A 14,007-nucleotide genomic window follows, 5' to 3' on the forward strand; every position below is an offset into this window, starting at 1 on the left:
ATTTCCTCGTGCCTGTCAGACATTGCTGTTCATGGCGACAGCAGCAACGCCTCATGTGCAGTTTGGTCTCCAGCCCTGTGCACTGACAGCAGAGCTGGGCTGGGATTAGATTATTGGAAACATTCACTGCAGAATCTGAGCTGTTAAGGCTGAAGAACGTTGAATCATTTACTGCTACAACAGGGATGCAGTGACCCAACACTGGCAGCATTTTGGGGGTGTTTAGTCCCTCGTTCCCACCCATGGGAGTAGGGGATGCAATCCTGGTGGATTGCCTGTCAGGATTTACTGTTTCTGGGGTTGTTTCCTCTGTGCCATTTTGCTTTAGGGAGTAGGGAGGGCACAGGGGTGACCTGAGTTCCTCAGGTGTCCTGGCCTAACAAACCCTCTGCAAAGAGCAGGGCTGTGGGACCTCCCACTACCTGAGACTGGCCGAGTCCCAGCAGGCTCAGGGGGAGAGACTGGTGAATGCAGCAAACACAACAAATACAGCAAACACAGTGGCAGGGGAAGCTGAGGACAGAAGTAGGTTAAAAATAGGGGAGAAATACATGGAGAAGTGCAAAATATACATACCTGGGTTCTTTATGTCCAGCTAAGAACAAATACTTGGGTGAAGAAGAATCTTCTCTCTGCTTCTTGTAATCTCAGCTGGTTGTTTGCTCATCAGAGGTCACTGCTAATTGATGACTCTGTTCTAACAAGCCTTAGTCTGCCCCAAAGAGAATCACCCCAGCTGCTGCCAAAGGTTCCATGTTTGGACTCACCAAGGTGCACCACAAACACAGGCAGTGTTTCAAACTGGGTCTTTATTAAAACTAGCACAAAAGCAGCACAAAAATAGCAAGGCAGTCAAACATACAGAAGCTCAACAGATCTGTCTTGAACTCTTTGTTATTTCTGATGTTTTCAAAGATCTCAGCTGAGTGAAGGAACTTTCCACCTCCCATGGAAGGGCTTGAATTTGGTAGAACTGACTTTTAAGCTGAGGCCCAAGTTACTTTTTGAGGTACAATCACCTGAAGATCAACCCACAGGCCCATTTACAGGTACAGTAATGCATATTCCTTCTTTACCATCAGAACAGACTTGGCAAAAGCTGACAACAGGATTTCCCCTCAGACAACACAGTGAAGGAAGTCCTTTTTTTAGCCAATATTAGCAGGATAATCTCTTATTTCCAATCTCTTCCCACCAAGCTCTGACTTGCCTCTACAGGATCTGCCAGTTTGCAGGAAAGAAGATTCACTTTCATTCCAGTTTTCCAATTGGGTGACAAAGTGACCTGGAAAAATAATTAAGGATCTTTGTTTTCACTGTTGTACAGCACTTTGATATAGATTATTTTGATATGTCACACAGCATGACTGACAGATTGCTCCATATTCTACATTATTTCCTGCATGAGTGCACATTTATCCTGTATACCTGTCACTGTTGAAGGAAAACATTTCATTTTGTCCTGGAAATGGGGACAGAGGAGCAGGAGATGGGAGAGTAAGAACAGTTTTGCCAAAAAGGAGAAGTTTAAAACAGAAAAACAGCCCCTGTTTTAAATTAACATTAAATACTAACTTTGAAATAAATCTTGCTTCGTTCCAAAAGAAGTTGCCATTTCAGTGCAGTCTTCTGGTCTTCCTCCAGCATGAGGAATTCATGGACCTGTTAGGACACCACAGAACTTCAGGATGTGATTACAACATCACCACAACAAAGTGATGTTGAAAAGAGCACCTTACACCTTCTTAGACACTTCTGAGCTGTATTTTTCTATTTTGAGATGGTGTTTGGTGTGATAGTGTACAAGGCAGTCAGATAAACCAGAATAACTTGCAGGGTGCTTGAGAACCAAAGTTAAGGAATTCCAACCACATTCTCAGAAAGCGTGAATTAAAATAAAGCAATATTTGGAATTGGGTGTTCACTCTTAGATTTAACACAACCCTTAGCAGCAGCTGCTGACTTCTAACTTTGGGCTCATTAAAAGGCTCTGTGTGTACATCCATAGATACATGGAATTTTACCTGTTGTTCACACACACAAAGAGAACATTTACACACATTTGTGATTTTTATCAGCCTTCACAGCTCAGCTCAAATAACAACTGAATTCCTTCCCACTCACTGTGCAGCTTAACGTTTCCTCAGCCACACAGTCAGACAGGTAGCAGGAACGGAGAGTTCCCGTGTGATCTGTCAGATCCACGAGGATGTCAAAGCTTGCAAAGGTTGTCTTTGACTCTGCAGAGACGTCGCTGCAGAAAGTGCAAGTGTTTGACATTTCGTTCACCACGAACCGGCAGATTGAGCTGGAACATCAGAAGATAATTAATGCACTTATGCAATTCCTCCTTGCTTGAAACACTTTTCTAGACTGAGATTTCCCAAGAGACTTAAAAAAGGTTTCTCATCTTCTAAACTCTCAAGTCTGACTAGGACAAAATGGCCTCATTTTCTTGGCTCTGGGACCAGACAGAGCAAGTCCCTCATGGAGCCAACTCCTCTTCCCTGCTACTTGTGGAAGTCTGCACAACAGAAATCCACATGGCATCCTCCAGAGGAGTTTTATTTCTGTTCCAGAGATGGACTCTAGTACTGTTCCATCTCCTTTGGGTCTGGGGAAGGGGGACAGGCAGGTTCCAGTGCAGGTTTGCAGCAGGCCCTTGCTCACCATCTGTTGCGCATCACTTTGGATACATTGTCGTCAATGTCCAGCGTGGAAATGTAGCCATAAATTATGCCATAGAGGGGCTCGGGTTTCCCAGCACTCTGCTCAGCTTTTTCCTTCAGCTGTTCCACTGTATAAACATCAACTATAGTCTCCACTAGAATAAAAGACATGTTAAGTGTATCTGAGCAAGAAACAATTCAGAAGAGCAACAGCAAAGAAGGATCTGAGGGTAATAAATAGGAGAGGATTTGCTGTAAAGCATCAGAAGAGCCCCCCACACCTTCCAGTTGAAAAAGTAAAACAGAAGGGAACTAAAGTCAGGAAGAGCTCTATTATTTAATCTTTGTACCCCTCAAAATGAGCTTTTGACAATCAAATTCCCCTCTCAATTTTTTCTAATTATTCAAGGCAGAAGGAACACACTGGACAGGCTCCAGCTGGCACAGTCAACTGAAGACCTAATGGACAAAATAAGGGTCAGCCCCAATAACCACAGCCCAAATTTAAATACTCAGCCAGGCTGTACCTGAGCTTTGTTTGTCTGAACACACAGAGCAAGAATTCTTTCAGCTGCACTAAGAAACTACAATATACAGTTCAATCAAATCAGGGTCTGCATCCACACTTACAGTTAATGGATTCATTTCCCTGCTCCTTCATGTTGTCAGGCAAAGCTCCTGACTGGGCACTCTCCTTGATGAAGCTGAAGAGAACATTTGCTTCTGCTGTTTCTGGAGATGTATTTTTAGGAGTTATTAGTATATGTTGCATGGAAAAATAACAGCATTGTTAAATTTTACAACTTTGTGTTCTGGTAGCACCAACACATCTCTTGGAATGACCCAAGAGCCACTTTTCTCTTTTTTACTTTTAGTCCTACATTGAATATATGAAGACTGTTTAGATAATGAAATAAATCTAAAATAAATTAAAATTAAAAAAGGGTGGAAGCCAAGGGCATGAGACAAACATGCAGAAGAAATCAGACCTCCAATACAATAATTCATGTATTACAGCCTGTAATGATTATTGGCACCAAAGCAACACTTCAGCAGGTCTTACCTGGGTTGGTCGTAATGATGGTTTTGGATATGACAGTTGCAGTCATACAGTTCCTAAATTTGTCAAAGTTTATTCTCACATCTGATGCAAATATAACTGTGTATGAAAAAAAAAACAACAAAAAAACAAACAACAAAAAATAGAATAAGAATACTTGTAGAATAAGTATGACATTAAGAACTACAGCAAAACCAAACCCCAGACTGTTATACCTGTTTCGTGAGGGATCCAACTCTGTGCCAGCTGTATGGATTCATTATCCCAACTAAATGAAACAAAAATGAATGTATCAAAACATTTTTGAAGCACTCAAACTGTTCAGTAGTTAACTACTGAATGATATAATAACATTAGTCCGAGGGGACATGGCTTTTGTTGCACACAGAAGCCAGTGCAGTTCCTCGTGCACCCACAGCCAGGCAGGACACTTGCTGGGAGGGCTGACTTTGCTGTACAGTCTGACAGACCCTGTGTTGTTACAGTAAAATCAGAAGTGAGCAATTCAGATCTATAGAAAGCCCTGTGAGACTCAGCTATCAGCCAGAAGCAGCAAGGAGCTCAGCTGCTGCTGGCTGATAGGGAGGAGTTTACTCCCCAAGAATTCACAGGACTCTGCAGGTGCACGAAAACAGCCTGGATGAAATAATATAAACATGGGACTTGTGAGAGAGAGGCTTTAACCAATTGAAGTATCTGGTATGGTGGTGTGTAACTCCTTTAGCCAATAAGCTGTAGTCCTAACCCCATATAAACTGTGTGCTTTGTGTAATAAAAGGTCTTCACTATAAACTTCATAAGCTTGTTGGTGAAGTCCTTTCTCTCCGCCAAAAATTGTTTACTTTAACCCTGTTTCCTCTCATGTCAAACAGGATAAAATAAAAAGGATTCAAAATTATTAAATGTAAAGTATACCTGGTAAAATGGTGGGTGTATTTCAGAGCTGTGATAGAAGTGCTTTCTAACTAAAGCAGATGCCAGTTAAAGTGTTTGTCAGCTCAGCCTGTGCTGGGGGCCAGGCTGGTTGCTCAGATCCCTTGGCCAGATGTGTAGCCACTTTCCAACACTGCAATCTTTGTAGCTGTGGATGATGGGACTGGAGTGAGGTCAGTGGTGTCCCTCAAAATGCTATTTACATGGTTAGGTCCCTTGATAAAATCTCATTCAGTTCCTCCCAAATTGGGCTGGCAAGAGCATTGCCAAAGCACGGATTTGTTCTGCTGGGTTTGTTTCTTAATCCTTGGACACAGATTTAAGATCTTTTATCTCCATCTAACGTCGCTCAGCCACCTCCTCACTGATGGGCTCAGCAATCCCCTCAAGACAATGCTGTTGCACAAGTGCCAGCACTGACACAAGGCTGTTGGAGCTGCTGCTCCAAAGGGCTGGAAGAGTTCACACTGCAGATGTTTCTTTTGTGTTTGTGGGTGTAAATTGTGTTAAACATGCCCCTGATGGTGACACAGCTCAGCTCACACAGGCAGTGCTGTCCTGCTGCTTCTCTCCAGGGAACAAAGGTCATTTCAGTGACATTCCAACCAGCAAGCAGCAAACCCAGGGCCAGTGAATCCCCACACACCCACGTGCCCTTGCACGGGGATAAGCCACAAGTTTATGGAACAGATTATGGGCAAAATGCAAATGTTCCTCTTAAACAAGTCCCTGTTTACATGCATGATGGTGTGGATATAGCTGTGTTTTAGATGAGACAGAGTTTGGAAATATGGGCAAAGTTGTATCAAATGTTTCTGCCTTATTTTAAGTGTTTAAAAACTCTTCCAACCTGTTTCCATTCCAGTTGTTAAGTCTGCTTGCCTTTAAAACCAAAGCACGTTCCTCTTTCCCCTTCCCAGTTTGTGGAGGGAACATGGAGCCTTTGCAGCTGGTTTTAAATGCCATTTCCTGAATTAGTTCAAATGTCCACATAAAAAAAAGGAACTATCTGGAGCTAAGCTTCATTTTGCCATTCATGAGCCAGCAGGCTGTCAGCAAGCCATAAAACTACACAATTTATATAAGGCCACTCTAAAGAATCTCCTTTTTGAGTCTCTTTTCAGTCTACATTGCTGCCTCATCACAGTTGCCTCCCAAATAACAGTACATTTAAATTAAGAAACACTGTTATAACAGGTGTGGGTTACAGTTAATTAATTTGCCTACTCTTGCATTAATTTGTGTCTTTTGAATTAAAAAACCACTTTACCATACTATTGGAAAAGACCTCTCTGTTTCATCATAAAGCTTCACTTCACACCTCTGGCCTTTCCTTTTGTCTGAAGTCATGAAGTACTTTGGCTCCCCAACCTTTAAGAAGAAAGAGCAGCAGTCACTTCTCCTGTGCTCAGTGTTTAGGAGAATAAAAGTAATAACCTAGAAAATGGAAGAGTTAGAAAAGGGAGGGAGGGGGGAAAGGAAACCCTTGTAGACTACTAAAAAACGAGACCACTTAATTTCCTCCCTGATGTTGTTTGATGCCGAAAGGGTTTTTGTTCTGATTTTCACATTTTGTAGATTTTAGGGACACAGTAGTTGTGGATTTTTAGAGGGTTAATATTTCTAACAGTTTAATGCCTTTCTATCACTACCCCTGTCCCAGAACAGGGAGCTCAAATTCCTTTAGTTAATTAATCTTGTTTAGACTCCTTTCCAAGGTAGAGCTGAAGGATATCAGAAGGCCTATAGAATGAAACATAAACACAGGTCAGAGTGACCCAAAAGCCAGAATTGGATGAGCTCCAAGAGACCTTTGTGTGCCTGAGGAAGAAGAGTTGATGAAGACAGAGGGTCTTGATGACCCCAGACCCAATTCCAGGGGGTTGGACCAGGGGTGGGACTGGGGCTGGACTGAGAAATGTGTAAAGCAATGATTGGAGGGATCTTATTATAAAAGCCATGGAAACAAGAACTAAGACACATGGATGTCATCCTGTATTCCTGTGGGCTGTAGGGCCTGGGATATTAAAGGACCTTTACTTTTTATCTTACCCTGCACTAACGTGCTCAGAGTCCTGTTTTTGGGGGGAAGGGTCATTCACTGCATCATGTTGATAAAATTCTCAAAGGGTGTGTGGTTTTCACTGAGCTGAAGTGGCTCCAATCTGAACAAACCCCCACACTGAGTCCTGTCCACTCTGAGGCCCCCAAGTTGCTGATGGTGTAGCAGAGAAACAGAGCTCAGCTGTGGCTCTCCACTTACTGACATGACAGCTGCGAGCACGTTGAGGATCCTCCCATTGAGGCTCTGTCCATTTGCAACAATATCCCCCAGGGAATAATAATCCTGGGGGTCCTTGACAGGCAGGTGCAGCAGGGAGAGCAGCCTGGTGTCTGTCTCATAGCAGGGAGATGGTTTGACCACCGAGTGATTCTCACTGAGCAACAGTTTGTAGCAACTGGGGAATGTGCACAGAACAAACCACATCACCAACATTGCACTCACCAGTGGATCAATGGGGTAAAATGTTAATTCTTGTGAGAAAATAACTTCAATCCTTTGTTGTTTTCTCTCAAGAAACAGAAAATTTTAGTAGACTTTACTCAAAAAGTGAAATTTACTCTGTTTAGTTACAGAGAATATTATTACTTAATCCCCATAACTTAGAAACATATTCCCCTTTGAGGTTACTTGAACAGACATGGTTGAACACGAGGAGGAAGGTGCAGATACACAAGAAAACTAACCCCAAATATTTCTACCAACTGCTACAACTGGCTGGCAACTAAAGCAATTCTTAACTTTGAACTTTCTGGAAAAAACTACCACTCTAAGCTTTAAATTTACCTGGGAGTTACAGGGCTGAATTTTTCTTCCCTTTCTGCTTCCTTTGACTGAACTAAAGGATTTTCAATTATAACTAAAATAAAACATTAATAAGTCATGTTAGAAAACTGGTTATAGATTCACAGAAAGAGATTACTTTAAAAAATAGTTGTTTTCAAGGTTGACTTGGAAAGGAAAAGGTCTGTAAAAGAACAACTGCCCAATGTTTTCATACTGAAACCCACACCTGTCCAGACAGCTCATGTTATGACCAAAGTCCCACATGAGTCCTCAAGACACCTGTTGGAAGCACAACACCACTGAGTTTGTGTGTGCACACCCTGCAGGGTCCCAGATTTACCCAACCAACCATGGGCAGCAAAGGCCTTCTATTAATTTAACAAGATAAAAGCACATACTGTAAATAGAGACAAGGCTTTTGTTGTGGTTTCATGAATGATCATGTTTTTAACTAAGGGAGGACAAACACAAACTACTTTACAGAGTTTAATTTTAGCCATTTATAAGAAGCCAATATAATGTAAGGCTTTAGACTGATTACCTACAGGCCAGTCTGAGTGGCTGCATTCAGTGGGTTTGTGTCTGGTCTTTTTGTTGACATATTTCATAGAATCAAAGAATGGATTGGGTGGGAAAAGACCTCCGAGATCATCAAGTCCAACCCTTGATCCAACCCCACTGTGATCACGGAGTGCCCTGGGCTGGTGATCACAGTAGGGTTGGATCAAGACATGGTGGATTCTCACTCAGTGCCACATCCACAGAATCACAGAATGGATTGGGTTGGAAAAGACCTCCCAGATCAAGTCCAACCCTTGGTCCAACTCCAGTCCCTTTACCAGATCATGGCACTCAGTGCCACGGCCAAGCTCAGTTGAAAAACCTCCAGGGATGGGGAATCCACCCCCTCTCTGGGCAGCCCATTCCAATCCCTGAGCACTCTCTCTGCAAAGAATTTCTTTCTGCTCTCCAACTTCAATTTCCCCTGGCAGAGCTTGAGCCCATCGTGCCCCCTTGTCCTATTGCTGAGTGCCTGGGAGAAGAGACCAACCCCCACCTGGCCAGAACTTCCCTTCAGGCAGGGGGTGGCCAAGCAAGGCCTGTCACAGGCAGAGTTCTGGAGACATCCACACTCCCATCTGCAGCTCAGCACTGCAGAGGAGCCCAATTAGTGCCCTCTGAAGGTGCTTCAGTGGCTTGTGCATCCAACAGCCAGGGAAAACAGGACAGAAAGCTGTCCTGAAGGGATCACAGAATCCCAGAATCAGCTGGGTTGGAAGAGACCTCTGAGATCATCAATCCAACCCTTGATCCAACCCCACTGTGATCACGGAGTGCCCTGGGCTGGTGATCACAGTGGGGTTGGATCACGACGTGGTGGATTCTCACTCAGTGCCACATCCAGTCTCCTCTTAAACACCTCCAGGGACAGAGAATCCACCCATTCCAATCCCTGAGCACTCTCTCTGCAAAGAATTTCTTCCTGATCTCCAACTTCAATTTCCCCTGGCAGAGCTTGAGCCCCCCTTGTCCTATTGCTGACTGGTTTTGAGTTTAAATCCTTGGAATCTTGTTCTTTTCCTCTTTATACTTAACTGAACATTTTTTTCCCATGTTTTCTGAGTCCTCACCAACACAACACTGATTTACAAGCAAACAGAGACGTGGTGAGAATAAACTGACTTACCACAGTCCCCAACTCTGAAACTTTCTGAGAGTGACCTGATATACTCCTCTCTGCCCCAGGACTGGACGTTTATAAAATAAGTTGGTGAATCACGAATAGTAAAACCGAAGGTGTGTCTTTCGGTCCCAATGTCTGCAAAAATAAACACTATTACAATTCTTAGCACAGCTCGATTTGTAACTAGAATATATGTAGAAAAAACACTACTATTCCGAGGGTGTGCGGTGAGTTTTGCTCCCACTAGAGGTCAGCAGGCGGTGCAGGAACCGCACCCGTGTTGGGGAACGGGCAGCAGCTCCTGCGGGGGCTGTTCCTGCACCGCCCCATCCACCTGAGCCAGCCCGGCAGTGTCTGTGGAAGGGGGGGTTGATATTGGCACCAACTCCAGAGCCTGAAACATTTCCATGGTGGAGTTTTCCCCGTTTCTGATTGATAAGATTTACCCAAACTAATGCTGGCCTTTCATTTCGGTTCTCAAAAACACACATAATTTTTTGTGTGCATTTTAATTCTCTACATTTGACACCGAGGACTCTGTTTATCATTTAAATGTTGATTTCAGCCTATACACCAAATTACACCCTGTAAGAAAATGAAGCAAAACGAGTTAAAAGGGACTGTACTTTTTCGGTCTGGAAAGCTTCTGACATCTGTTTTCCCAATAACCACACCGATTACACTCTGAAAAATAAAGAGATTAGAGAATACAAGTATTAAACACAGATGTATGTGATGAATTAGATTTCATGGAATTATACCCTACTGATGATGATAAACATATTTCTGACTAGTAATCATTTTAATCTATTTATTCCACAGTACCATGTGAAGACTAAAACATAAACACATGAGTTTGGTTTAAGAAAAAATAGTGACTAATAAACACATTAAAAGAAATACATCTGTTTCTGTTTGCAGAGACAATGAGAGGACAAAAGTTCACCTAAAGCAGCCACAATTTTGGCTGTTGTACAGCAATCTCTCCTCAGGTGGGCAGCAGTGTTGTTGTTTCATGCTCCCTGCACAGGTCTCAGGTCTCCTGAAATGCCCCCTGAAAGGTCTGGACAGGATTTATTTCTCAGGGAAGCACCCAGGGGTTCCTGGCTGTCAGCACCAAACACACCCCACAGGGAGGGCACTTACACTGCCCCCATCTCAGCAACCTCAATTTCTACAGGTGCCTCTTCCTTGCCCTCCTTCAGCTGACCCAAAGGGAGCTGAGGCAAGGAAGGGTTTTGGTGATTAGAAGAAAAATCAACCTTATTCTGCTGTGCAAAGCCTGTATTTATTATGTAAAAGCACCCTGGGCATAATTATCAAACAAAACTAATGGGAGCAAACACACTCATGGAGATGTACAGAGATATATTTTAGTAATATATAGATATGTGGTGGGGTTTTTAAAAAAACATAGGAAATCATCAGTGGGAGAGAAGGTTTGCAGTGCTGGTTTGGGATTTAAGGGGTAAGCAATGGAAACTGGAGTGGAATGAGAGACTGACAGTGCAGGACTGCCAGGGGCCTTCAGAACATGCAGCATCCCATGTCACTTCCACAATCATGGAAACCTGGAACGGTTTGGGATGGAGAGACCCCCAGACCATTTTGTTCCACCCCCTCAAAAATTAGGTCTCCAGTTCCCAGTTTCCTTGGAATCACTAGATGGAGCCAAGGTACCTGCCTTATCCCACAGTGCCATCAGCTGAGCAAGAGGACACTGGACAGCAGTGTCACAATCACAGTCCTGATGGAACACTTTCTGTCCCCAGCAGGTAGGGACTTAGATTTTTATTTTCTATTTTTGATTGTTTCTTAAAATCAAACAATGGATCAATCAGAGCACAGCAATCCCTGTATCTCAGCAGCAGTTAAAGGAACTGACATCTAGGAAGGCTCCCCACAGGAATGGAGCTGATGTCAATCTGCAGTTTCCAAAGGAAATGTGCCTGTCCCTGCTGGAAGTGCATTCCCCTCTCCAGGCCTGCTCAGAGAGCTGGCAGAGGGAAGGGATCTGGCTGGAAACTATTTGGGAGGGAGGGGGGAGAAAACCTTCCAGAGATCATTTCCTTGATCAGCTTATTGTGCAACTCTCCAAGCACTAATTCCAGCAAGGGAGGAGGAGCAGAACACAGACCTTTGGAAGCAAATCCTGCTGCCTGTTTTGGCAGAGCATTGCTTGAGGCTGCTCAACCAAATCACCCTGAGCTACACCATGGACACACTGCAAGTGTTTACACTTTAATCTATTTCACTTTTTAAAATAAACAGCAAACTAACAAACATTTTGATGCTTTAAATTATGTATTCATCTGTTTTAACATCCTGAGCACACACTGCTCATTGTATCATGAATTGCTGTATTATGAAAACACTTTCATTACTATGTGTTGCTAATTGCAATATTCAAGGTGAGTTTTGTTTGTAAAATAAAAGCTTTTAACTGAGTTAGGAGATCATTAGTTGAGAGGAACTCAGTGACAGATTAAATCAGCTTTGCAGCAGAACAGGAGATTATGAAAAAGTGGAAAAAATAAACAATGCTACCAGGATACACAACTTCTCTTTTCTGTGATTTCTATTTCATTTGCTTAAAATAAAAGGAAAAGTTTAAATTGTGCCCCTCCCAAACTAGTTTTCACTCTCTTCAGGAGCAACCTGGTCCAGTGGGAGGTGTCCCTGCCCATGCAGGGGGTGGAACGAGAGAAGCTTTGAGGTCCCTTCCACCCCAAACCAGTCTGGCATTCTGTGAAAACCTGCTTTTTATTCCAAAGAAACCCAATCTTATCTGACATGCAACTGTGAGATTTTATCCAGGTGAAACCACCATTCCCTGAGAGTTTTGTGTGACTGTCTCAGGCCCACGTTATGAGCTCAGAGGCACCGAGCACGCCAGGGCTGGGCTGGACGTTCAGGTCCTGAAAGACTCTCGAGGGTCGCAGGTACTTTGTGACTCCATTACTCTGACTCTGTAGTGCCTTTCCCAATGTCTTTGCTAATTAAGCACCATTTAAAACGCTACAAAGAAGCCTCTGATGCTCAAACACTGAATTGTCCAGTCAATATCTATAGTTTGGTACCCACGGACTGGGGACAACAACAGCATCAATTCTCCTTTTGCTGGTTTGCACACAAAGGAGGGAAGGCCCTCTCTGTCTGACAATTCCACTAATGCTCTCAGTACCCAAATCCACAGCAATTACATAATTTTGCAGTAATATAATACACTCAGATACTGTTTCATCCCAGAACAAAAGGGCCATGTCTGTGAGACTTACAGGACGAGCAAGGTTTGGATGCAGATCTGAAAGGGCAACGAAGTCCCGTGCTGAGCTAGAATAGGCCATTCTGTATCTGAAACTGGAGAAAACTAACTCAGAGGTTTTAAAAACCTAAACAAACCACTTCAGGCCATTCACAGTGAGAATAACAAGTTATTTTTTAGCACAAATGTTTTGACCTAATAGCATCTGTTTTCAATAAGAGGCATTTCAAGCCATCTGAAGTAGACAATTCTTTATTGTTTGGATTTGGCGATGGAAGTTATGAATTTTACTGTGACTACTCTACCTATGCCTGTTAAATAAAGGGCTGTGATTTTTATTTATTATTCATCATTAAATGGCTCCATTAGCACCAGCCTCTGAAAAATATTTACCCTCCTTCTCTCTGGGAAGTCCAACGGGATTTAATGAGGCAGCTCATATAAAAAAGGCAATTTATATGTGAGGAAAGAAAAGCATTGGGTTGCAAAGAGCCTTAAGTGAGGTTTTGGACTTAATATTAAACTACTTTAAAACGTGAGTTTATTCCTTCCTTAGAGGAGAAAAGTTCTGAATTTCTTAAAATCAAATTTGTGAAAATTAGTTGTTTTCAGGGTGCCCAGCCCTGGGAGCACCCAAAGTGGGGCCAGTGCTTTGTTAGCCCCTCTGAATGCCTCTTATTATTCCAGGGGTGCCTCAGAGACATTCAGATATTTAACAAATAATTGTCAGATTCTACTTCTTTTGTAAAAGGAGCCATCATGTTCAAATCTTAATAATCTTTAATAGGAGAGACCTGCTGGCATTTTTCAGAGGATGCCTGTTCAATCTTTGTAACAAAGTCCTGAAAGGATTTGCAGTCTTTATACCTGGGAATTGTTAACCATTTCATCAGGCATTGGGGGGAAGGTCTGTTGAACCAGAGAAGAAATATATAGTCTATATTTAAAATAAAAAACACAAAGCAGTGATCTGAGAACAAAGTGGTTTCTCCAAGGGAGTGTTTCAAACCACAGCCTGAATTTGCTTTACAGAAACCACTAACAATGGGGTCCTTAAACCTGTCCCCATCCCATGAGATGGAAGAATTGATGTTTTCCTCTGTGGGAAAGTCACCTCAGCGTCCCTCCAAGGCATGGTGAGCTTCTTACCTCAGAAGAAGTTAAATATTGTTAAGTGCCGTACCTCACACCAGCTGAGTCGGGTCAAAGGAACCAGCTCTTGGGAACACACGGATGGGAGGGAAATTAAAGAGGTTATTTAGGATTTAAAATGCTCCAGGCCCTGACAGGGGAGGCTGCGGCAGGAGCTGCCCCTCATGGACCCCTCAGCCCGTCCTGGGCCCCTCAGGTACCCCTGAACCTCCTCACAGACCCCTCATCCTCCTCAGAGATCCCCTGAACCTTCTCACAGACCCCTCAACCTCCTCAGAGATCCCTCAGACCATCAAATACCCCTGAACATTGTCAGGTATCCCTCCGACCCCTCAGCCCATCATGGACCTCTCAGTTAACCCTGAATCTCCTCACAGACCCCTCATCCCCCTCAGG

General features: G+C 43.3%; 1 protein-coding gene across 1 annotated transcript; it reads right to left on the minus strand.

Annotated features, from left to right (window-relative positions):
• Positions 1-797: 797 nt before the first annotated feature.
• MEIOB (meiosis specific with OB-fold) lies at positions 798-13,686 on the minus strand. The gene is made up of 14 exons (XM_071571092.1): positions 13,643-13,686; positions 12,473-12,554; positions 9,821-9,878; positions 9,198-9,329; positions 7,511-7,583; positions 6,926-7,121; positions 5,933-6,033; positions 3,945-3,997; positions 3,733-3,828; positions 3,300-3,401; positions 2,671-2,824; positions 2,125-2,308; positions 1,576-1,662; positions 798-1,285 (listed from the first exon to the last, which is right to left on the minus strand). Exons 2-14 carry the CDS (start codon positions 12,539-12,541, stop codon positions 1,175-1,177), a joined length of 1,416 nt encoding a protein of 471 aa, XP_071427193.1. The 5' UTR covers positions 12,542-12,554; positions 13,643-13,686; the 3' UTR covers positions 798-1,174.
• Positions 13,687-14,007: the final 321 nt, after the last annotated feature.

Source organism: Pithys albifrons, chromosome 16 (genome assembly GCF_047495875.1).
Source record: "Pithys albifrons albifrons isolate INPA30051 chromosome 16, PitAlb_v1, whole genome shotgun sequence".
Taxonomy (NCBI): Eukaryota; Metazoa; Chordata; class Aves; order Passeriformes; family Thamnophilidae; genus Pithys; species Pithys albifrons.